Source organism: Bactrocera oleae, chromosome 4, assembly GCF_042242935.1.
Source record: "Bactrocera oleae isolate idBacOlea1 chromosome 4, idBacOlea1, whole genome shotgun sequence".
Taxonomy (NCBI): domain Eukaryota; kingdom Metazoa; phylum Arthropoda; class Insecta; order Diptera; family Tephritidae; genus Bactrocera; species Bactrocera oleae.
This window is the reverse complement of record NC_091538.1, coordinates 54,055,795-54,082,393: the sequence shown is the minus strand read 5'-3', so window position 1 is coordinate 54,082,393 and position 26,599 is coordinate 54,055,795. Positions and strand designations below refer to the sequence as shown.

The 26,599-nt window shown below is 33.0% G+C and overlaps 2 protein-coding genes across 16 annotated transcripts; one reads left to right on the top strand and one right to left on the bottom strand.

Annotated features, from left to right (window-relative positions):
• Positions 1-834: 834 nt before the first annotated feature.
• On the bottom strand, positions 835-21,704 carry LOC106620921 (alaserpin). Of its 11 annotated transcripts, XR_004976642.2 has the most exons (5): positions 21,538-21,702; positions 9,011-9,936; positions 8,766-8,907; positions 1,265-1,913; positions 835-1,147 (listed from the first exon to the last, which is right to left on the bottom strand). XR_004976642.2 is itself a non-coding variant. In XM_014239588.3 (4 exons), the coding sequence occupies exons 1-4, from the start codon at positions 21,626-21,628 to the stop codon at positions 1,023-1,025; spliced, it is 1,284 nt and encodes a 427-aa protein (XP_014095063.3). In that variant the 5' UTR covers positions 21,629-21,702; the 3' UTR covers positions 835-1,022. The 11 variants fall into 11 exon arrangements, 10 of the variants coding, with proteins under 10 accessions (XP_014095063.3, XP_036219149.2, XP_014095060.3 ...); XM_014239588.3 differs by lacking the exon at positions 1,265-1,913; XM_036363256.2 differs by lacking the exons at positions 835-1,147; positions 1,265-1,913 and adding an exon at positions 2,517-2,668.
• Positions 7,395-19,570, top strand: Spn42Dc (Serpin 42Dc). 5 transcript variants are annotated; one of them, XM_036363267.2, is made up of 5 exons: positions 7,395-7,509; positions 7,739-7,940; positions 18,132-19,060; positions 19,139-19,280; positions 19,350-19,570. In XM_036363267.2, coding segments are annotated over exons 2-5 (1,197 nt in total). In that variant the 5' UTR covers positions 7,395-7,509; positions 7,739-7,939; the 3' UTR covers positions 19,475-19,570. The 5 variants fall into 5 exon arrangements, with proteins under 5 accessions (XP_036219160.2, XP_014095066.3, XP_069965173.1 ...); XM_014239591.3 differs by lacking the exons at positions 7,395-7,509; positions 7,739-7,940 and adding an exon at positions 15,719-15,781; XM_070109072.1 differs by lacking the exons at positions 7,395-7,509; positions 7,739-7,940 and adding an exon at positions 16,141-16,159.
• Positions 21,705-26,599: the final 4,895 nt, after the last annotated feature.

Sequence of the window (26,599 nt, the reverse complement as noted above, 5' to 3'; positions counted from 1 at the left end):
ACAGTCTAGATTAAGAAATAGATTAAATGTAATCTAATCACTTCAAATTTTTGGTGGGATGATATAAGGTCAAGTCACCCTCATATTCGAATATTTAATATTTCTTCCGACAAAGGAGGGCGGTCCGATACTTAGTACTTTCCCCTAGACGACTGCTGTCAAAATCAGACGAAGGCTCGTGTTTTTGTTTTGACCACCTCTGGAAGCGGGCATATCCGGGGATTTTTGAGAAGTGTGAAAATAGCAATTGGCTGAAGAAGATGATACAGTAGGCGTCACAAATGACCACGTGTGTGTCATATACTGCATGAAATATTAACTATGAAAAAACTGTCGGTGCTACTGTCGTGAGGCTACTTAATAACTGATTCCGAAGGAGTCGAAACAGTGAATTTCATCTGCCGAACACGCCCCGAAGAATGCAAAAACTGTCTTATCGAAGAAAGGTGATGACCACCGTTCTCTTAGACCTTTAATCAGTAATCTACATCGCCTACCTGAAGAATTACAATACGGTCATAAGCTCTAATGTGCCGTATTATTGGCGCACAGCGTGAAAATGTTAATTTTTGGTCGAAATAAAAGTTAGTCGCTTTTTATGCTTATCTTTTTTAATGATCAGAAGAATAAAAGCACACTTTGGACTCATTTGATGTCTTCATTCATGACGATATCGTTTGATCACAGGTATCTGAGCCCACAATTGCTTGCTGAGCTCTTAAAAAAGTCACTACTAAAGTCTGTCGAATCCTAAACTTCAGTGAATTCCTTCATTAAGTTTGTACACGTTTACTTACCAGAATATCCAAATGAATATTTTGTTTTATTAAGAAATTGTTTTATTAAAATTAATCATCTTTATTTACATATGAATATTACAAAGAAACCTTAATCAACCTGCTTCTAAATATTCGCTCATTTTTGTTTTCTCTTTTCATTTCCTCCCCATAACATAAATATCAATATTCTTATTTGCCTTCATAATCGGTTATCATTATCCTCTTCCCCATCCTTTCAGTTCACTAGATCTTCACAAACTGACCCATAAAAAAGGTGCCAAACTTTTGCGAGCGCAGGAAATACATGAAAGGACGATCAGCAATGAAGCGTTTGCGTCTGAAACTCCTTACGGGCAAAATTCGCAAAACTGCAATGTGGTAAATACAAACATTTCGAATTATTAATACATTAGTAGACAATATGAACCCCAAAAATAAGTGGATGGAAGTATTTTATGGTATATATTTCCACATGCATATCTTACAATTATGATGTTTTTGTCGCAAATGATTAGGTAACGATGTGGTTTTTCCACGAATATTTGTTTGCATGCTGTGACAGATGAAGCAAAGCTGATAAAATAACATTAACAGACATGCGTACACACATATCGAGTAAAATGATATAAATAAGCTTGGATCATATACGAAATAAGATTGGATCATATACGTCAAACTTTCACAGTAATTGTAAACAAAGGTTTTCCTTCTTTTCTTCATGACGTTACAAGTCAATGCAGTTTGCTGTTAAAGGCACTCCAAAAAAGTAACGGAAAGAAACTGTCGTAATCGCTATTTCTATCAATCTTGATACCGAGTATACATACATATATACTTTTATATATTTAGTTACTCAAGTACATACTATATGTATAATAAATAAAATCAGTTATATGATGACAAAAAATTATAAAAAAAAATATTTATTTATTTTTAGAGCGTTTACATACATATGTACATATATAGATAAATAAGGTTGTTCAATTGTCCTCCATCATGCTTTCGTTTTTTGTCCAGCAAACATAATTAAATTGGCCTTATTCTTAATGATATATGCAAAAGGTCTGTCTGCTATGAAAATCCTGGGCGGCGGTGGACCTGCTCCCACTGAGGTTATGCGCGAAACGAGGACAGCTGAGAAAAAAAATAGTATTTACGCAATGTCACTTTTAGCTAAGTTGTATTGTAGTTGTCCAAACTTGTAAGTGAAATGGTGACTTTTAAATAATATTAGTAAAATTTATCTATTCATTATTAGAAAATGAGATTTAAGTGGGGAAAAAAAATGCAAGTTAATAACAAAATTATTAGCAAAAAATTAAAAAAAAAAATCATAAACAATGTCTGTACCATATTCCGTTGTGTATCACACTTTTATGTAAAATTATTTTATAAGCAAATACTAAAAACATAACAAATTAAATTAAAAGTAAAAATAAAAAATACAGGAAGCAATTTAACATTAGCACTTCATATTATTAAAAGCTTTACTCACAAATTTAATTTTCACTTATTTTTAACCCTTAGGGCGCAGCTACATATCAGGATTTTGAAACCTTATGACTATGAGCGCTACAGAAAATCAATCAAGCCCTGAAAGCTAAGTCGGCTGAAAGACAATTCAGCTCAAATGCCTGATAATGAGTTCCAAATTTAATTCATAAGGCATACATAACTAGTTTTATTTAAACCAATATCCCATTTTATAATAAATAAAATTAAATATAAAATTATGGTTAAAGCATTTAACTCTTAACGCCTGGCCTTTTGTCCAGCAAAAATGACGAAATTTGCTCTATTTTTTATTAGAAATACGAAGGGTCTGTTAACAATAAACTTTCGAGGTGGTAGCTTGGATAGTGCTGGTCCAGTGAAGCCCAATAAGATGGCTGTTAAGTAGAAAATATAATATTTACGAAAACAACGGTCACTAATAAACTAAATTAGAAATTAATTATATTTTTATTGTTATAAAGGCCATGATCACATATTAGTTGATATATAAAAGGAAAACTAATCTTTTAATAATAAAAATAGAGTAGATAGTCCTTTTCTAAAAACCATACATATTTAAGTTATAAATAATAATATTAAAATATTTTTTATAAACGATTTTACGTGTTCACTATATTTTATTTTTTTTTTTTTGAGTAAACATTTTTTATTATATATAATTATTATCACTTTTTTTTTCTCACGAAAAGGAGAGGGAAAATAAAAATTTATATAGACAGATAGATTTAGGGAGAGACAGAAAAAGAACTTCTGCAGCGAGATATTGTTTTGGCGAAGGGAAAGAAATGGTGCAACTGTGACTATACTAATTAATGGAAAATGAAGGCAGAATGATGCAATATGCACCTACTTATATCAAGCAGATTTTCACTTTGGAATATAGAGGTATATTCGGTTTTGAATACTAAAGTGAATACTAATGAAAAGCTGTCAAAAACTTCCTAGATAAATAATTAATTGCCGATTGCTACGTATTATCTCTAATAGTTGTTTGGAATTTTTATTTTTTCACAAATATAATTATATACAATTAGTAAATGCTTTTATAAACATTTGAGGAACGATCATCAATTTTCTGGCTTTTTACAATCTCCAACAAACAATGGCACACCGTGATCATCACTTCTGATTAAATAGGCAAACGGACGATCGACTTTAAATCTGGGTGGTTGGTGATGGGCGATTAAGGAGCAATACAGTAACTTCATAGCTGTAAATAGTAGTATAGGCAAATGTTGGTATGTAGTAATTGGTTTTAATATATCATAAATACGTATATTGTGTTTATGTTTTATAAAGATAAACTAATAAACATTCAATTTGTAATATTTTGAAGTATTTTGTAGTTCACATTTGATCAACTGTGCGTTCTTATTAGAACATTAAGTTTATATACCGCATTCGCGCACATTCTGAGACTACCATTATCTCTATTCCAAACTTCTTGCACTGAAACTAGGTTAGTTCTCAAAAAAAATGTAATTCGCTCAGAGCCATTGAGTAATACTAATAAGTCCTTGTTTGACATAGGGTAAACGCCGGAAGCTGTATATAGTACTTGGTGAAACAACCCAGCATTTTAGGGAAATAAATTATTTTTTTTTTAAATTACAAAAATTAGTAAATATTATTCTCCCCCATAGTAATTTTAACAACATTTTCTTATTATAAAATAATTTTTGAATTATTTTTTGAATTTTTTATGTTTTCAAAATTTTTCTGAAATTATTTTATTTAAACTTTTGTATAAAAATATATCATAATATTATGGTTTTATTATTTGCCCAGTATAAAGTGAAATTTCCGCAATATCACTGTAAATGATAAAAATAAATGGGTGATCAACGGTGAATACTGGCGGTGATAATGCTGGAAGAGATCTGCCCATAATCATGCCTGAAAATATACCAAATGATATTTGCATGCATGCATTAGCGATATTTGCTCCACCGATTATGAATGATTGTTGGATTGTGTGGGTGTGAATTTGTGGAGAATATCTACATAATGTCCGTTACAAAAGTGTTTGAGTTTGATAAAACCCTTAACAATATTTCACAGTTAAAAAATGAACATTTGCTTGTCACTTCATTTTATGGTTTTTCTAACTTTCCAACAAAAACAGTTAAGTTGTCTAAGCAATTGTTGATCGTGTAAATAAATGGTCGATCTACTTTATAGGTTAACAGTGTTTGATCGATTTCGAGTGCGTAATTTGAAATACCCATACCTGAAAGCAGAGCAGCGTTGAGAGAGGTATTTTGTTAGCCAGAAGCCTTTCGTATTTCTTGAATGATGCAATGAACAGAGACAATATGCAAGCCACTATCAATTGAGGAGAAATGAGATGAGTTAAATGGAAAAAAGTTAAACCGACACCATTAAATGTATCACGGGTTTCCGTCATGAAATCTATAATAACATACAAGTATCTGAGAGAAAAGGCATTATGAAAATATGAAGAAATCTTATGTCTTTTATCTGCGAAGACAGTTCGTTAAATGCTTTTTTAAAGAGTAAAGAGTAACTTAAATTTAATGTAGATCTAGGTATAGTGCAGCGCCTGAACCGAAAATAAATAACTAGAATCTCTTTTAAAGTGTAGTGTTATTTTTTTACTAATTAACCAGTTATAAAGGTTTGTTTTTCACATTTCAGGTATAAAAATGTTTCATATCGTTAACAAATGTAACATGATTCCAAGAACACATGTTACAACAGTCTTCGCCTTACCTCAAGAGATAAGCTGAGATAGTGCGGTATAAAAAATCTATTATAATATAATGCTGCTCCAACTCATCTGCCGAACAGTAAAGTGACATTTGATCTAGCTTCTTTTCGCATTTTAGAGAGTGTGGTGTGAAATTTATATTTATCCGACAAATGCTGGGTCTTACGTGTTTTTAGTTGACCGACAGAAATCGGTTTAGAAATGTTTTTATGGCACGTAAATATATACTCAGGGGTTTGATATGGCCTGTCGATCGTCTTGGGTCGACTTAGACTCCGATATTTTATTACTCTCATAAATAATATTAAAACTTAGAGGCGCAGAGAAAGCGAAAAATACAAAATGGCAACCCAAGTACGCAGAAAAATTGACGTCAGAATAAACTTCTCTTTAAATGATGACTAAAAATTTTGTTGTTTGTCTTTTTTTAATTTTTTTATTTTATAAGTATATGCCGAAACAAAAACAAAAATACACATTTTAGTCAAATATAAGATGCCCCATAACCTTTTACTTGTATGTCTAGTATTAATCTGTTTCCTGTACTCTCCACTGCAAAGTCACATCTCCGCGCTTCAATCCAATTAGGCACAAAGTGTGTGTACCGATGACTCCAACATCGAGCGAAAAGCGTTTACGTGTAATTACCCTATGGGACACCCTATATAGCTGATGACTAGTCGTATATGGTATATAGTGTACTCTAGTCATTGAAGTTGTTAACGGTACCAGCAAATAAGAGATTTTGGTTTGCATTAACCACAGCATAGAAAAATGGTCTGTCGACGAAAAACTTACGGGGCATTTTTACAAAACGCAAAGATGTGGCGCACATTACCATCGCTAAATAAGAAATACGTAATGCATTTTTTAATTTTTAAAATTGGGCACTGTATGTCAAGCGAAGGGTGAATATTGCTTTCTGCCTTATTATTATTTAATTGATTTACAGTGATTAAAGTTATAATATACATATGTAAAAATTGAAAAAAATTATAAAAATAAATGAATATGAAAATCCTTGAAGGAATAAAATTAATGAGTTGAATGAGAGTGAAAATAAATATTCCTTGTTTTGTAAGTGTATGGCAAAAGAACGCCGTAATCAGTTAAAATTTCTCCTAAAGTTTTTCGATTTTTTAAAATGCTTGATAAAATACATTGTTTGTTTTTTAAAAAGCTCGGTGAACTTTTAGAGGAAAACTTTAAAGGTTAGGCTTTGAGCGAAATAAAAATATTTCTGGAAGTTAGGCTCTAAACGTAATAAAAAGACCTCAGGTAAAAATATATTTTAAATTTCTTTGAACTACCGATAGTTCGTTAAATTTTTAACTTCCCGCTAAGAAAATGGAAAATTTTCTAAAAATCGGGAAGATATTGGTTTCACCCCATTTTGCAAAAATCGAGTTCTCAACAGATCTCGACGTTTTGAGGGTCGAGGAAGCTTCCCCGAACATTTCTACGATGATGTCCGTATGTCTGTATGTATGTGTGGATGTATGTGTGTGTGTGTGGATGTATGTGACCCTCTTATAACTTTTAAACGGCTCAACCGGTTTGAATAAACGGCATTCCAAAGGGTTTCATTGCACTTGAATTTCGTGTGAGTTTGGACCCAATCGGACCAGTAGATTTTGAGAAATCTCAAAAATAAAAATTTTGAAAAATCGTTTCGAATTTATTCCAAACGACTTGACCGATCGACACCAAAAACTAATCAGTTCTAAACCTTGAAAAAACACATCGTTTGCCGCAAACCGGGTCAAAATCGGTTGATTTACTTGCGAGATATCGAAAACAAAAAATTTCAAAGAGCTCAAAAGCAGTGAAAAAAGCGAAATTTGAACGTTAGCGTATGAAATTAGCGGGAAGTTGCAGGGATGGCCCTTGAGGCCAACCGTTTTCCACATTTTTTTAGCTAAATTGACAGGATTTTGTGACTATTTATTGAAATAACCGTTTTCGATGTAAACTATTTTTCTTCACTTTTTAGTGGTACCATTTTGGAGAGCAGAGCTTTAAAGCAAATTAAAAGTGTTCTAATGGTTAAGAAAGACAAGTTTAAGATTTATATTGAGTCAAATAGAGTAAAAAATGCATATCTAAATAAATTCTTAACTATTTAGTAGTTCGATGAAACTTTATAATTTTCAACTGCGGAAATTGTTTTAAATATTTTAATTTTTAGAAAATTTTAATTTGTGCTAAATATTATATTTTCAGATTTTATTTTGCCATTTTCTATATAATTTTTATATCTTTAGTGCGCTTTGGCGATTTTATATAAATACAAAAGATAAAATTATGCATACTACTTTGAACACTCTGTACTTTGAAATGACAAAAATCAGCTGTTTTCGTTGTGACAGCAAATATTTAGACTTTTTAATTAAAATACTGTGTGCTAATATAGAGCGGTTAAAATAATAGAAATACTTATTTAAATTAGTTAGAAAGTCTCGAAGATGCTGCGAATGGTTTTAGGTATAAACAAATGCTACTAAGAGTGAAAACTAGAAGCAGAAGTCCATGGAAAATTCTAGCTAGCGTTTTCTTTTCTCAAAAAAATTTTGCATTTATTCTGCCCTAACTTGGGCTGATTTTAACGCGCGTCCAAAGACTCTTGCTGCTAGTTTGAATAAATTTATCGCAAATGTTGTAAGAATGATTATTCATGCAACTTTGATAGTCATTTACTTTGAATTTTCTCCAGCGGTATGTCATCCCAGCAAGTCACGTCTTAGCCCGGAAACTGAACATGCATTTCATAAGGCCTTTGCGTAAGGATGGGATGAACAATTACACGTACACAAAAGTTTCGGTTAGAATTGTCAATTGGGCCCATAGAAGATATAACAGAATTCTCTGGGCTAGCCGATTATTTAACCGATAGGCGGCTTACAGCAAAGAATAAAGTAAGTACAAGATATGAAAATTTTCAAGCTACAGTCTGCGTCATGTTAGCAAGTACACTAATTATATCTGTATGTAAATATACATAGTACCAGACCACCACTTCCTTTACATATAGTATATTGTAATTAATTGCTTACAGCAAAGAATAAAGTAAGTACAAGATATGAAAATTTTCAAGCTACAGTCTGCGTCATGTTTGCAAGTACACTAATTATATCTGTATGTAAATATACATAGCACCAGACCACCACTTCCTTTACATATAGTTTATTGTAATTAATTTTTAATTATGTATGTTTTAGCACTTTTATTTTTATTTGTTCCACTTTATGTAGGTTTAAACAATTAAATAACAATATATAATTTTTTAAATATGCATATGAGATACTGCTACAACAACAAGCCTACTGAATATTGTATTTTACAATTCATCATGATTTTCGGATGCAATTACAGCATCCAGGCTCCTCACTGTACCCAAAAATAGTGAAATTGCTGTAGCTATTTCTCCGGAACTGTTATGTTTGATCGTATATAAGAATGGATGATCGGCATGAAATTCTGGTATTTCGAAAAAGGACATGGCACAACGTTTTTTACGTATAACGGCGCCTAATGAGAAAACAGAAACACACATACTCGCAGATAAATAAGTAATGCGCTTGCAGATATGCATGTTATGTATGTTTGTGTTGTTAACTAAAGATAAACATATGCTATTAAGATATAGAATACGATATTAGAAACGAGCATAGACAAATAAAGATGTGTGAAGTGAACATATATATATGTGGACCAACTCGAGAAAAAAATGTAATGCTTACCAGTAGCTGCCGCGGCCTCAGTGCCTTCTTCGTTCACTTCAATGAAGGCTTTGTGCACGACTTTCGAGACCTGCAATGGCATGTCCGAATCGAGCATGTTACCGAATTCAGCGTTTCTGCTGAACATGCGTGCCATGCCAAGCTGTGGATAATGCCATAGGTATATGGTGTGTTAGAGGTGTTTCAATGTAACAAAAGTTAGTATAAAATTTAACTTAAAAAACAAAAAAACAGCAACTATTTACATTTATCAAAGCATCATTCAATTCGATATCGTATTCCGCCTTGAATTTGGGCAATTTCACAATGACTTTCGTGGTCATCAAATGACGTGTGATGTCACTGAGATTGAAATTCTTTAGCTTCTCTTGCAGACTACCCAACCCTGTGCGTGAGTTCGGCAATATCACCACCATCGATAGATCGGAATCCTTGTAGGGCATTTCGAGTACAGTGGCGTCCAATTCGGATATAACACCATAGCCGAAGCTTTCCTTCAAATTCATCATTGGTACACGCACTGAGTCGACTTCATTTAGGTAGAAATCATCATCATGTGTTGCCGATTTCGGGAATTGGTATTTCCATTCGCCCTTAAAGTGTATGGCATTAACCAATACTACGCGTGTGTCAGAATCCACCGCATCCGGTGCAATGAGATTCTTGATTAGATTGTTTGTTTTGGATTCTACCCACTTGTTAATTGTAGTTGCCGCTTTAGCGCTGTCAGCGAAATTAATGCTATCGGCTGAGGAGAAGAATTTGGTTGTGGCAATTTCATTAAACTCCTTCTTGATGCTGTAGCCTTGCATCACGTAAATCTTATTGGCGATCTTCAAAATCGGACTATCCTTATAGGTGGCCAATACATTGTGAAAAGTGTCAGCGATCGCCGTGACATCGTTCGATGGTAAACCCAGACCGCGGTCGAGTTCCGCAGCAGTTTCACCGACTGCGCCAATTCGTGCCATGCCCACACATGTTTGTATCGAGAAAGGTGAGTATATAATATTCCTGTTGGGCTCTTTCTTGTGCATGTGATTGAAGAGTTTTACGGCAAATTGTGCCGATTTGGTGGCGAACTCACGTTGTGTTCCAATTTGATCGTGATTCGACATGCTTGCAGTTGTTGTGTATACGGAGAGTAGTAGAACGAATGTAAGGAAGGTATCTGAAATTAGAAGAGGAAATAGAACCATAAGTACTTGTTTCAATGTTATTCTGAAATATATGTAAAATCTATAAGCGAAAGCATTAAATGTTGGTAATTTAACTATGTGGTTTAACCTAATCTCAATTTGTCAGAGAACAACCCAAGTGATGCTTGCTGAGCTGACCTGCATCTCAATCACCCAGTAGTAAATCATAAGAAATTAACGAGGCTCCTACCCGTTCCCATTCAAAAGCTAGTGAAACGGAAGTACCTTACTTAGAAATCTTATCAGCCTTATAATTTACTGTTATACCGCTGTGTCCAGGAACCCAAACCAGTCCAATCATGTAGTTACTCGGTGTTAGAGATAAGGAGTTTAGACATCCCTTTACTACTCTCAAGCGCACAGTTATCGAGCTCAAGGCTATATCGCCGCCCTACTATCGGAATGGATAGTCATCACTCTGAAGGAGGCTGCGTTAAGGAGCAGTTGATCTACTGCTACTTTTATGGCCGTCACCTTCGCTTGGAAGACGCTGCTGTGTTCAGGAAGCCTAAAACTGTAGTTGATAGATGGTAACCGACATAATACTCCTACATCAACCCTCCCAAGCTTTGATCCATCCAAAAAATGGCTCAGCGCACTTCTCTTCTGACAATCTTCGTGTATGAGCAGAGAAAATACTGTACATTCAGAGCTAGACTCGTCGTCTTGGTAATCCAAGTATTTTGGAATGAAATCAAAGTGTTCGGGAATTCCAGAGTCTACAGTTAACATCGATATATAAGGTGTTCAATAGGCATCCTGTGCCCTTGAAAGTGAATTTCTACAAAAACTACCCACAGTCTCTATAACGATTTCAATAGGAAAGAGGTGAGACTGATGGGACTTAAGCCCTTGGCCGCAATTTGCGATTTTTTGCCGCATTCGGGATGAGCGCAACGCTAACGTGCCTCCAAACCCCAGGAATATATCCCAATCTAATGCTAAACGAACTTTAGAAGTTGCAGTTCTTTTCAGTGCGATTTCTTTAACCAAATATTGGAGTAAAAATCTGACCAAATTATTCTTTCAGTTAATGGATCGTTCCTATGGCCCATAATTTCAGTTAACAAAACAAAAAAACAAAGCAGAGCCAGGGAAAATATTTGCTTGGATCTGATCAAGGATATTTTTGTTCCGGCTTGTAGAGTTAGTGCATTTGACGTCGGTTTCAAAAAACTGTTGATGTACATTTTTTTTTCGACCCATACCTATATACATCGTATGTACATTACATATACAGATCTGATAAGATCAGCTGGCGCTTCAATGGATTCAAGGATATTGATTAGAGCGGAGGTAATAAAGATATTTATTACTGACTTTTAAAAATCTTAAACAATTATTAATTGCCATCTTCCAACAGCTGATAGTTTGTATATAATTTTAGATTTTGCCTCGACGATTTGTGAACCCACAACAAATTTGTTTCAAATTAGTCACACAATCAGCGACTTAAATATACTAGAGTGGAAGTTGCAATTGCCGAGAAAAACAACTTCCCGAATCTTACTTTTCATTAGCAAATGCGTTTTTTATACCCTGAGCATGGCATATTAAGTATGTCATAAATTTTGTAACACTGAAAAGAACACCATTTCCGTCTGTTTGTACAATATATAAGCGAACTATATACTAAAATTTACACACGTCCCCAAGAAGTCGCTCATCTGTGGGAACCATTATCGGACCGGGTTAGCATATAGCTGTCATGTAAAAATCAAGTCCTTGTATGGTAGGAAATGTTCACGTAATTTGGCAGGGATTATTGCCAAAACTAAAGCTACAAATTTTTCAGATCGGACCACTTTAGCATATAGTAATACAAACTGACCGATCAAAATCAAGTCCTTGTATGTAAAACTGTTTTATGTAATCAAAATCAAGATAAAGATCTTTTTATACGCTTTTATTTTATAAGAAATATACCTATGAAGGACATTAAAGCTTCGGTGTAACCAAGTTAACGTTTCTTTCTGTGTGTTTTCAGTTTGACATTTCGTTTTGCCATAAGCAAATCCGAGAACTAAATGGTAGTGCTTAGATTTTATATATTAAAAATAGTTAATATACCCAGGATATTATCAAAGAACTAATTTTACGCAAATATAATAATGATTTAAAGCATATTTACTTTAAAAATGTGACATATGACTTTCTCGTTTACATTTATTCTTAATATTTTGAACATTTTGTTTGGCGTTTATGTTGAAAAGGGCGCAAACTTCGATTAAATCAGGCTTAATACACACATAACTATGCATATATCGCTTGTACATCTATATGTATATAAGTATAATATGTATATAGTACGTGTCATATTGAGCAAAGAATATATTTTATATGTCGATTCGACAAGTAATCTGAAACTTACCGCGCACAAAATTCACTGGTGATAACATTTTGTATTTTATCTGCGCTTGTGATGATTTCTGTTCTATATATTTTTATATTTATGTATTTGTCCTAATGTATTGCTATACTAACACTACACAATCAACACCACATATTTATAGATTACTTATTTTTTATTTAGTATTTAATATTGTCTTGTATTTATTTGCAGAATAATTTTTGTTGCTGTTTGGCACAAAACTATTTTAATAAATTTTTGGGCTAATTAAGAGCTGGATGTACAATTTTCTTCTTACTAAAATAAATTGCTTAAATATTTAACACAAAATTTTTAAAAAACTATTTATATTCATTATATTGCACTTTCTTCTATTTGATTCGCTTTAAGTTCGAACAAAACTACAACCGAAACGACGTGTGTACAAAACGAGACTGAATCGGAAATGTAATTGTACACGCTTGTACTTATCAGCGTATTCGAAAATATACCAAAAATAAAATGTTAATCAATGTGTCTTGAATGGAGTTATAAATCAAGTGATAGCTTAAATAGTTATGACATTTTTAGAAACATTATAAATAGATTAACAAAAATTAAAGATTGCAAATTTATAAACACATTTTTCTGATAAAAAAAGCTATTAAAATTAATAAAAAAAATATATACATATGTATATGTACAATATAATATATAAAAATGTATTTAGAGAAATAATAAAAAAGCATAATAATTTTATATTGCTAAAAATCTAAAAAAATAATAATAAATTTAAGTATTATATAAATATTAGAAGTATATATTTTATATTATATAATATTTTTTATATTTTATATTATATAATATATTAAATATTTAACTTAAGTATTTTACCTTGAGTAATAACTGGTTTCAAGTACACAGTTTGTAGTGTTCTCTATAATTTTTGTTAATTCCAAATAATTGTACATAAATACATATGTACATACATTTTACTGTCGCTAGTTATTCAAAAGTAAACGATTACTAACTACAAAAAGGTGCGGAATAGCTATATACGTATTTACATATGTTAAATATTATGACGGTTTGATCTACGCAAATAGATATTGAAAAAACTGAAGGTGTTTTCCAATGAATATTTTCATACAAATAAACAAATATGTAACAGGTATGAGGTAAATCAACCAGTTTTTATCCATTAAATTCAACAAAGTCTAAACTTCAAATATCAAAAAGAGGGAACTCAAAGACGTCTTATATATTATTATTGTTGTAAAGCCCCCTATACTACATAATTGACTTTCAAATCGCCTTAAAGGTATATAAGCCGGTTTTTGAGATTTATTTTTTTATCACAAAAAAGTCATTTTATTATATTTTTTTAAAATTTTTTCATTACTGCCATAAAATAAAGACCCACAAAAAACTTATTTCATCACCCGCTATTTCATAATATTTTCTCTTTCGTACTCATGCTGCACAAAGAGCGATAATAGAAGAGCGCAAAAACACGTAAGGAAAAAGACCGGGCAATTGTTTACATACTATTGTTGTTGTTGCTAACAATTATAATATTTCAAGTCGGCTAAAAAAAATTTCGAGTAGTATTGTGAGACATGATTCATTGGAATTTTTTAAGTTTTAAGTTTTTGGTTGTTTAAGGTTAAACGCCAGCTGATTGAATATATTAGCTTAATGTTGTTTTGCATAGCAGTCGAAGGAGTTTCTCTAAATTTTCCTTTCCTTTAATTTAGGAAGTCCGATTGTTGCTGTTGCATTACTAATTTTTATTATTTCCTTGTGTGACTTTTACCTGTTATAATAAATTCGAGGCCAGTTCATTCGCTAAAATGTTTTCAACCTTCTGGTTGGTAATGTGACAAGGCACTTCACTATATATTGTACATATTACACTACATAAAAACATACTATAGACATATGTGTTTATGTACTGTGAACAAGTTTCATACCTTCAAGTTCCTTATGCATTGCCATTCTCTTATTTATGACAGTATCTTCTTCAAGACAATATTTTCATACGAATTGTAAACAAAACTTTCGCCTAATTTCGTTTATGACGTCACGAACCAATGTTCTTATCTGTCAAACGCTCTCTTAAAAAAATGGCAGCACAAAACTCTGGTAGTCTGGATTGCTATCATTCTTGCCGAGTTAAATATTTTCCATTTGTGTCGGAATAACTTGAGTAACTCACCAATGATAAATCCATTTTAAATTTAGTGGAGTAATAAGTACTAACTAATTATAAAGAAATAATATTATCAGACGTTGTTATCTTGCCGTGGTAAATATGTATATATGTACGTATATACTGCATCTATTGCCCTCTTAAAACTTCTTATACATCTCTAATACATGACTTAATAAATTTTTTTGTCTTAATTTGTCGGCCATATATATTACATTAATTTTTAATCAAACGCAATCTATATCTTTGTAAGTAAATGTAAACATTTTCTTACAAAATCAGTTACAGTTACAGTTAATTTTTGTATCGCGGGTACAATGCTGGCACAATGGAACAAAGCAAACAGCGGCTTTGTTTACAATTTGTACACGAGTGTCATTATTTTATGAAAGCTTTTGTCCCAAGACTATACAAAGTTCGAATATTTATACGCTGAACAGGGTTCAGTCAAGTCAAGTCGCTATGAAATTTTTAACACCCAAAAAGAAACGTCGAAGACCCTATAAAGTATACACTTACATATGTATATATAATTGATGATGACCGATTTAGCCATCCGTCTGTATATACTTGAATTAGTCCTTTAGCTTTTGAGATATCGTTTTGAGATTTTGCACTCGTCCTTCTTCTTCCTAAGAAGTTGTTAATTTGTCAAAATCGATAACCGATGTTGCACTACTTTAGCATATAACTGTCATATAAACTGACCGATCCAAATCAAATCAAATTCCTTAAATTAAATTTTTTTTCTTGACATGATATTTTGAAATTGGTATGTGTTACTGTCCACGGCAATGCTACAATCATCAAATCAATTGTTCAGCTTGGAAAACTGTAGCGTATAGCTGCCATGCAATGTTACCGTTTAAAATGTTGATAAAAATTTCCACAAAATATCTTTCTTAATCAAATCAAACGACTTAAGTGGCCAATTGACAGTTCCAAATTATATTGAATATAAAAATATATATAAATGTGAAACACATGCTTTCATTTTGACAGCTGGTTTTACAGTTGTTCTTCTAGAAGCTGACACACCCTACATGTATTATTTTAATTCAGATTATTTGTATACGTAATATTGGATCTGACTGTAATATTGACATGCGCTCAATTTTCTCTCTATATTGGTTCTCTTTATCTGTACCAAAGAATGTGCAATAAAAATAAACACTTTACTGATTACTCATTTATCACTTATCTGCTATCGCTTTCAAGTGTGTAGTGGATACTTGTGGACATTACGGCGTTTAGTACTGTGGTAAGCTTGTGGAGTGTAAGTCTAGAATTTGTTGCAAAAACGTGTTAATTTTGTAACACAAATTATATGTATATTTAAAATACGTGTAATAATAAAGAGAGCTTTGAATTTTTGTTGTTCGCGGTTATTACAAATAAGTATTTTTTTTTTCAAATTTTGTGTGTTTGTTTATTCTTGGAATTCGTTGTTGTTTATAAACAATCTGTCACTGATGTTTGAATGACCCCACTTTCTGTCAGCAAGATACACTGACTTAAATCCAGAATGAACGAGACAGCCATAGCGTGTGAAAAAGTGCTAATAAATCAAAAAATAACAACAACAAAGCCCACACAACACTCGTCTTTAAATCGCGGTTTTCCCGTTTATTTGTTTACTTCGTTATACATACAAGTATCTGTGTATAATAACAAATATTTTTTATTGGTTTTTCTATGCACTGATTCGCATTCATAGTTACATTTATATAAATTTGTTGAAATATAGTTTCACTAGAGCATTGGAAAAGTGAAGTAATCAATTGAAAATTTTGTGTGAAATATTAGAAAAGAAATCTTTCAACGCAGCTCGAACACCAAAGATGACGTCATTACGGTGTATGAATTTGTTTGTATAGCTTTCTTTTAAACAAATAAACATTTTAAGGCGAATAAGTTAAATTTCTGCCAAAAATTAGCAATGTGTAGTTTTCAAAATTATTTTGAGTGCGCATACAAGTTTCGGGACACGTACACGAAAGGCCGCTTTTGAGTGTTGAGTGTGAAAAATATATTTTGAAATTGAATTTTGACGGGTTGCGGAATTTAAGTGACTTTGAAGCAGAAATCCCTATCTATGCGTTTTATTTGTTTTAAATCGCTGGCGTGTTTATTTTGTTTCTACTTTAATTCACGTGCAAAAACTTTTTTAGGTTAAAGAAAAGTCGAATCAAATTTAAAAGTTAACCCACCGTTGTTTTGTGCCTGGATATATCGCAGATAATTATTTTGGACATTTTAATATATTTTTTACTGTTCAATTGGCTATTTTTTATAACATAACTAACTCTCCTTTGTGGTACGCATCTAGCTGCTGGAGTCAAAATTTGTGGTTCAACAAATTTCTAATCACAATAATGCGACAGCTGCATTTATGTTAAAATAAGTGCTGTGTTAAATGATATATTCCAAGCTTTGTTAATATTCAATTCTCATAATTTCCTAAAACTATAAAAAACACTCAAAGTCTTAGCTAATCTCAATTTTAATGCCAACGTAAACAAAAAGGCTAGTGAATCACATTGGCTGTTATCGTTTTTCGATAATTATGTATTATTCATACAAGTACACCACAAGCGTAACAAAACTTCATAAAAACAGGAAAAAGTGTTAGCTTTGGCTGCAGCGAAGCTATAATACCCTTCATAGGTGCATTTTTCATAGCATGAGGGGAAATACCTTTATCTTAATTTTGTTCGTTAAGTTTATATGGTAGCTATACTATAGTTATTCGATCTAAACAAATTCTTCGAAGATTGTATCACTGTCTTAGACAATAACCTTTGCCAAAATTTGGTGAAGATATTTCGTCAAATAAAAAAGTTCTCCATAGAAAGACTGGATTTGGATCGTTCAGTTTGTATGGAAGCTATATGATATAGTGGTCCGATATCGGCAGTTCTGATAAATGAGCAGCTTCTTGGGGAGAAAATAACATGTGCAAAATTTTAGATCGATATCTCAAAAACTGAGGGGCTAGTTGCCGTATATACAGACGGACATGCCTAATCGACTCGGCTCGTCATGTATATGTTACAGCGCCTCCGATGTTCAGGATATAATAACTTTAATGCTGCATAATATAAATTTTATCAAAGCTATTAATGACGATTAGTTCCAAATCAGTTAATAAATTAAATTTGAAAAAATATATATGTATTGTACATACATATGTACGGTATATGTATATCTTTTGTTCCTCATGTAATTCAGTGCGTCCAAATATGGGAGTGTAGACATGCGTCATGTCTTATCGGCACATTTTTTGAATTAGCCCATTGGAATTAATGAGTGCTTGTGCTAATTTCTGACGAAAATTATATATTCTTAATACGTACAGTTAGACAAACTGAAGAACCGAAATAGGTCTGACATAATATAAACAATACAAAAGTGAAGAAAGGTTCCATAACAATTAATTTAAAGTATACAACAGATTTTTCAATTGACTACCGAAATGTTTTACTAGAAAAATATTTGGTATTCAAAAAAAGAATCGTAGTTCTTTAAAATTTAGTTGCGAATGCGCTTAATATTACTGCAAAGAGAACGAAGACGTTTATGTATTTTCAAATCAAATCTCTTATTTTCTGCAACCTGTTTTCTAGTGATACAAACACTCATCGCTGCAATCTTAATCAATATGGCAACAGCCGGCACAATCGCACCATCGTTAGGCGCCAGTCGCAATCTCTTCGCAGCGGATATTTTCCAAGCGTTAGCACAGACGCGTTCACAGGAAAATGTCGTCTTTTCACCAGCGTCCATACAGAGTTGCTTGGCGTTGGCCTTCCTCGGCGCTGAAGGTGAAACGGCACAACAACTGCGTAGCGGTTTACGTTTGCCGACGGCGTTGGATAAAGCAAGCATTGCGGCTGATTATGCTGGTTTTCTGCAAAAGAATTTCCATAAAGCCACGAACGCAGCAGAGGATGCACCAAAGTTGCGCATGGCCAATCGTGTGTATGTTAGTGAGTTGCTGGAATTGTCAGCAAAGTTCAATGAACTTGCCAAAACTAGTTTCGAGTCCGAAGCGGTGCCAACGAAATTCGCCGACGCGTCTACCGCCGTACAAACGATTAATACGTGGGTTGAGAAAGAAACTGAGGGCAAAATCACGAATTTACTACAACCAGATGCTGTGAATGACGATACCAGCGCGATCTTGGTGAATGCGATTTACTTTAAAGCCAAGTGGCTGCATCCCTTCAGTGCGTTCTCAACTTCGGATCATGAGTTCCGGATGAGCGATGGACAAACGTCGTCGGTGTCTATGATGTACGGCGATGAGCGTGTGAAATATGGCGACTTAGCGGATTTGGATGCGAAAGCTATTGAATTGCCATACAAGAATTCAGATTTGTCAATGCTGGTGCTTTTGCCTAATAAAGTTGAGGGTTTAGCGGCGTTGGAGCAGAAATTGGCGAATGCTGATCTGAATTTGATTGTCGAGCGTATGCGTAGCACAAGTGTTGATATATTTTTGCCAAAGTTTCGCATTGAATTCGAAGTGGATCTGAAGCAACCGCTGCAGCAGGTTAGTAGTAATAATATATAAATAAATAATACTTTGTATTATAAATTTGAATAATAATTCTGTATATTTAATTTACAGTTGGGCATGGTAGACATGTTCAGCTGGTCGGCTGATTTTAGCAGCCTTTTCGCGGCAAGCCCACAACAAAAAGTCGATGAAGTCAAACACAAGGCATTCCTCGATGTGAATGAGGCTGGCTCCGAAGCGGCTGCGGCCACATGTGAGTATTTTGTTTTGCTCTGCTGATTTTATCTAATGATTTTTAATAATAAATTCATTTCTATTGCAGTTATGAAAATCGTGCCAATGAGCCTGAACTTGGATCAGAAGGTGTTCAAGGCGGATCATCCATTTGTGTTTGCGATACGAAACAGGGAGGCCGTCTACTTTGTAGGGCATGTGGCAAAGTTGTAAAGCTACTGAATGCATGCAGTAAAGATTTTTAAAATATTTCGAATGTATTTGTAAAATATTTTTTAATTTAATAAAAAGGTATATTCACTAATCGAATCCAAATCGGAAAATTCTTCCTTACCGAGAGAAACCTTATTTCGAAGTTCCTGGAGATCGGTTATAGGAAAAACGAAATTCAAAATTTTTAAAAGGACGATTATAAAAGTTAAGTTAAAAAGTTTCAATTAAATTCTTTAAATGTATATCGTTTTTTTATTTATCTATTAAATAGAAAGAATCCTAAAAAGATTTAAAAAAAAACGTTGTTTCTGACTTGGGAACATACTGAAAATGTATATATATATGTAATCGCTTAATATATTCAAGTTGGCTAGAAGTGTAACTTCGAAACACTAGTTACACCGCTAGAGTATTTTTTAGATTTATATTTCTTTCTGAAGTCGATTACGGTTATCCAAATATGTTTTCTAATATGATTTTCATACGTTTTTTATTTTCCATCTACATAATATCAATATATCAATTAATACAAAAAACAATTTTTTGCTTAGTATTTTTTATCGAATTTTGGGATGGCTATTTCTATAATTAAAGTGCTGTCAAGATTTCATTCAATGGTTATAAATATTCAGCCGAAAAAAAATCACAAGATAAGATTAACAATTTATAAAATTATTAGTTTTCGTTCAAATATACGTTTCCTATGATAAAAACAATATTAAAGACATTCACTTACTTTCAATAAAAGCAAGTCAATCGTTCATTGTAAGTACTTCTAGAGGATTTCTATGGAGTTATAAATATACATACATAAGTACATCTATTTATGACTCCAATTTTATGTATGAGTATATGTTGTTTCAATAAATACTTTTCAAAGATTCCAAAGCTGTTATTAATTAGTGGACTTTATCGATTATAGTTATCGATCATAGTTACGGAAGGTTCTTTGCTTCTTTATGATTGTTTCATATAATTTTTGGCAAAACCGACGAAGTGTACGAAAAAAAGACAAAACGTTAACTTAAAACCCTTTCAACTCCGATCTGAGAAATTTCTGCGGATATTGCATCATTGCCTAAGGCAATAATCCATCCCAAATTTCTTAAAGATATCTCTTCAGCTAAAAAAGTTTTCCATTCAATCAGTTGATTTTGATAGGTCAGTTTGCATGGCAGCTATATTTTATGTCTCAGAAATTGAGTGACTGATTCGAGTATATACAGACAGACAGACAGACATGGCTAAATCGGCTCAACTCGCTAATCATTTATTTTTTAAAAGGTCTCCGGCGTATTATTCTGGGCATTACAAAATGCTTGGCAAATTTAATATGCCCTGTTTGGGGTTCAAAAAAACTGAAAATATATGTTTAAAATTAAATTTAACTGTAAACCTTGTGACTAATGTTACTCTTCTTTGAACAGCCGTATTGGTTACTTACACTATAGTATATTCTTAAAGACAATTGTTCAACCATCTCATGAACGTATAAGTTAATTAATTTTTAACGACTTTAAATGTTATTAGTGTTGTTAGTTAGAACTTTGTTGGTAACTATATATCATTCACGGAAAGGTGACTGCAATAAGGGGAGTTCCAGAATAACAACACATTGTGAAATGTGCAAAAATAATTTAAATATACCATACAATCTTGCAGTTGTATGTCTAGTTTTGTGAAATATTTTTTCAACGAAATACTATAAATTTGCACTTCCTTAAAATTTTAATGAGCTAAAAGAAAACTTTTGCAATGTGAACTCAAAACATTATTGACAACATCTGCCTACACCGAAAATGGCGCATACTTTCTTTGTTTTAATTGTTGATCGCCAATGTACATATGTACATGTATATGTATCACAATTTCACAATTCACTCCTAATAGAGGTGCTCACCACAAAAACTCTCCAAGTCATTTGTTGGTTTTTGACAGCAATTGAGTTTTATTTTTCGGTTGATATTTCCAGCAATATACACACTGATCACTAAGGCTTTAGTTATTCCCAGATATTATTATTTCGTAACTATCAGCTTTTTCACATTTGTTTATTTACTTACTGAATTTGCAATTGTTACCACGTCTGCTGAAGAGATTCCACAGGGCAACCAAATTTGTTGCGTTCACTATTTTACGTCGAATTAATGACATTAACAATTGTTGACTGAATTTTCGCTGACTTGTTGGAGTATTTATGTGTGCCGGTCAAGAATGACGGCACTACGCGTTGTTGTGGTATGTACTGAGCGCAGACAAATAATTAATTAGCCACTTGAAGAGTACAAGTAAACATATTGGCTCTCTTTTGTATCTCAGATTTAATGCAACGCTGAAATTATTAATTAGCACAGCCACCCTGATCAAAACTAAAGTGTCACCCTGTAGAATACTAGCGGTGAGTAGAACCTTTGCCAAAAATGATTGAACGGAGGCGGATATGTAAAATAAAATTTTTCACAATAAAATTGCAAATTTTTTTAAGTAATAGTAGTTAGTTAACTCATTCATTTTTATCAAATAATATTTTTACTAATTTTCAACCACTTATTATGCATTTTAATTTAATTTTCTGTACACCAGCTATTAAACTATTATCTATAATATAATAATAATATACGCTCAATAATAGCTACAAATTTTTATTTCTTTCATTTGTTAATTAATTTCGTTACATTAGAATCCTGTATCAACATTGACACACGTAAGTGTCTCGTAACATCGTCACAATAATATTTTAGAAGTTTGTACCTCCCGGAAGGAAACGTCGGATACCTTAAAGAGTATATATGTATGTAGATACATAATTTATCAACAAGACGTGTTGAGTCGATTTAGACAAGTCCGCCGATACGGAACCACTATACCATATAGCTGTCATACAGATTGACCGATCAAAATCTTGTAGTTCTTGTAGGGAAACTTTTTTATTTGGCAACATATTTTCATGAAATATGACATTGATTATTGTGTGCGGCAATGCTACAATCTGTGAACAAATTGTTCTTATCGAACTACTATAGCTGTCATTCAAATATCATTAAATCGTAGTTGAACTATTTTAATAATAGTTTCTACCTGTGTACACTTTTCAATTTATTTAAATTTATTAGGTTAGTAGCATATTACAATATCGGTGTTCAACTAAACAGGTTTACAAAATATTTTTGTCAAAATGTTTTTGAAAAGGTTACCGCCTCTTTTAAATTCAATTTAATTTAGTAAAATATGATATGATATCTTACTTATAATACTATTTGTATTAAACCTAATACGTTTAAGAAATTTATATATATTCAATTCAATTGACAACATTAATAAAATATTATAGCATGTGCATCAAAACTATATACATATATTATATTTAATATTTTAAGGAGTATTGCCAACTTTTTGAACAGCTTAATTTCAATAAATTAGAAAAAATAAATTTTACAATCAAATATAAATATAGGACGAGTTCGTAGATGGGCGTAATCGAACCACTGCTACGCCCACAAAACGCCATTACTCAAAAACCTATAAATTGCTGTAACTAAGCACTAAATAAAGATAAATTCGTAAAACTGTAATTTGGCACAGGGGATCACAGTAGCAAGAGGCACCTATGAGCCAAAAATTAAAAAAAAAATAGGCGTGGCCACGCCCTCTAAAAGGTTTAATGTACATCCACCAGGATTATATATTGATTTTCGTTGTTCTAACAAACCTTATGCACCTGAACGTATTTCCATAGCTTTGATCTTGGCAAGTTTGAAGAGTATGAAATTTTAAGTTACACCCGAACTTAGCGCTTCCTTACATGTTTAATTCTGAAAAGTGTACTGAATGAAATATAGATTTACAGCAAAGAAAGGCATGTTTCACATAAATCGCGCTTGGTTTTCTTCTAACCTCTGAAATAATGAAAACGGAAATGATTTCAACATATCCTCTTAAAATACTTGAAAATTGTTTTATTAAATTAAATTATACCTATTTCTGAACTTTTTAAAACTGTAGATACATAAAGTTTTAACAATAAACTTTTCACACAAATTTCTTCGAGTTTAAATTGGTACGAATTCATAAGTAAATTTAGTTGTATGGAAAACTGCTCCAATTTGCAGCTGAAGTTACTTTCCTAAAAAGACAGAGATTCTGCAAATGAGTGTGCATATTAAGGCCAAAATTTGTTGCTTAACCGCAAATGCGTCAAGAATTGCCCATTTTGTGATGCATAGAAAATACACACATACCTATATATCCGTGTTGTTCATTTATTTTACAACTGTTTGGATTTTTTCAGAGTTTGCTCTATTTGTGGTAATGGGCATTGCATTTTTCATGCCCCTCACTTTGGTACCAATTGGACAATTAATATTGCCATTGCTTAAAATAGACCCATTCATAAAAAACTCCATCTAAAGCATAAGCATAAAAATGGTGAAAGCTCTAATAATTTTTCTTAAACTACAGCAGAAAAGCTTTCCGTATTTCAAAATGCACCAGAATATTCAAACACAAGCATTTATTTAATTACTGAGGAACTAAAGATAAGCCAGAAAACCGTTTGGAACCATTTGCATAACCTTGGATTCAAAAAGGAGCTCGATGTTTGGGTGTCACACGAACTAAAAACATGATGGACCGAATTTCCATCCGATTTTTCCGATGAAAAATGGGTCACTTATGACAACATCGAGCGCAAACGGTCGTGGTCAAAGCTCGGGGAAGCGGCCCAGATGGTGGCCAAGACCAGATTGACGGCCACGAAGGTTTTGCTGCGTGTTTGGTAGCATTCGCAAGAAATCATTTACTAGAGGCCATCTTTGATCAACAGAGGCCGAATTGTGTTCCATCAGGACAACGCCAGGCCACACACGTCTTTGGTGACTCGCCAGAAACTCCTGGAGCTCGGATGGGAGGTTCTAATGCATCCACCTTATAGTCCGAACCTGGCACCAAGTGATTACCATCTTTTCCTGTCCATGGCGAACGCGCTTAATGGTGGGAAGTTGGCCTCAAGAGAGGCTTGTGAAAATGCTCACGTGACGGTCTGTTTCCACTATTTCCATGATGTTATCGCAATTTTCGACGACAGGTCTCCCGACGCGTGGTGCATTTTTGGCATCGAAATTACCGGAACGGCACCTAGCAAATCACTTTTGTGCCACACGTTCGTTTACAGTATCGGGCCCATAAACTAAATTAATGTTTTCAGTCGCTTTGGCTGCTTTTTCGCTTTGAACGAAGAAAAATTGTAAAATATAGCGAATTTTCTCTTTGTTGGTGTCCATCTTTGACGAGCGCTCACAACGAACTGAGTAAAGCAATCGAAAAACTGTCAAAGACAAACTTTTAGCGTGAATAAACACGTTTTCAGCGCCGTATAGTATGATATGATGCGACACGTAACACTAGTACTATGGACAATAACGCCATCTCTTAGATAAAAACCGAACGAACTTTTTACTTGACCTAATATATGAGAAACCTCGGAAAATGGTTGGAGACTCTCTACTCTGTGCGTCATCACGTTCGTGTGGTAATTATCACTTCTGACAATATCACTGAATCGTTAAGTAATAACCGAGACACAAATAACTTGGCGGTTGCTGGATACACGCACCTTCGTACCTCCACAGTGGCGAAACATCGATATAAACCCCGCACTTGTCTGCACAGGCAGCGGTCGGGAGCGTTGAATGACAGCGTCGCAAATATTGACACGAAAGTTAATTACATTTTTATCATAAAATAAAGAGAAAATATTCAACTTTGAATTATATAATAAAACGATAGCGCGCAATATGTAAATGTAATAATGATTGACAGCCGCATCCTTATGATATATAAATACCAATATCCAGATCGACTAGTTCTGTGGGTAATCAACACAGGTTACCTGTGTACCAAAAGTGAAACTACGAAGTCGTGTCTGCATATTTTTCAGTCAACTTAATATAATGAGCTTTTAGGTCTGAGAACTTATTTGCGTTACTATCCCAGTTTATTCTCTCATTAAATATTTACTTGTACAATTCGATTCAGAATATTCTTATAATTGTAGTTTCGATAATTTACACTACTTATTCAACACTTCTGAAAATCTTGCCTTAATTGCCTGCAAAATAAAGCCGGAATCTCGTTATCTAATTAATTTATAAATTAACTTGATAGATCATAATTAATATCACGACCGCCGAGAGTATATAACTACAACATATTCGAGGCTACCGTCGACCAATGACTTGGCAAACCAAAAGGACTCCCTGTACAACCAGAAAGGAATTTACCTTTAAATGGTCAAGTATAATCATTGTTCGAATAACAACGATCATATGACCAGTTTTCGAACTTTTTGCAATGCGAGAAATTGTTGAGCAGTCATTCGATTTGTGTGACGTTAAACCAGGATTCTCTCTTTCTTCCATATCAATGATGAAAGCTACTTTCAGTTATGGCCTTTATATAACACTAACAAATAAACTTAACCAATTAAAATTTAAGAGTTTGAGACTTATTTCGCTATCATATTTTCAACTCTTTTGACGCCGATTGACTGGAGAATAATTTCGACTGATTTGTTAATCTACAAAAATATATACGGTGATTGATTAGCCTGTTTGACGTTGATGGCTTCGATCTTAATGCAATCATTTTCCATGAACATTGTTCCCCGTGCTATTTCCTTACTCTACTCATTTCAACAGCTTATTTCGACAAGTTGAGAGGCCAATCTCACTTTTATAATTTAGAAATTTGTCTTCGTTGATATTTGATTCAGCGATAATAAATTATGTGATTGATTGTAGAATCCAAGGTAGAAGAGTAATTTTATATAATATTTCAACCTTGATGACTTTATGGTTCATGTAGCACTTGGAATGCGATTAATATTTGTTTCCCATATTATACTTTTTAATAATGCGGTGCTCCAATTTATCTAAATGTCTGGGATACCTGAGGAGTAATAGATTATGAGAGATATGATACGGTATTTCATAATCAGAAATCTCAGAATTTTTGTTGTTAGGTCAGAACTAAAGGCGAATATTATTTATTATATCTGTGGTGTCATTTTTTTGTTGACTTTCTGCAATTTAACTTACCTTTACGATTTCTTTAAGTCGAATCGTTTGT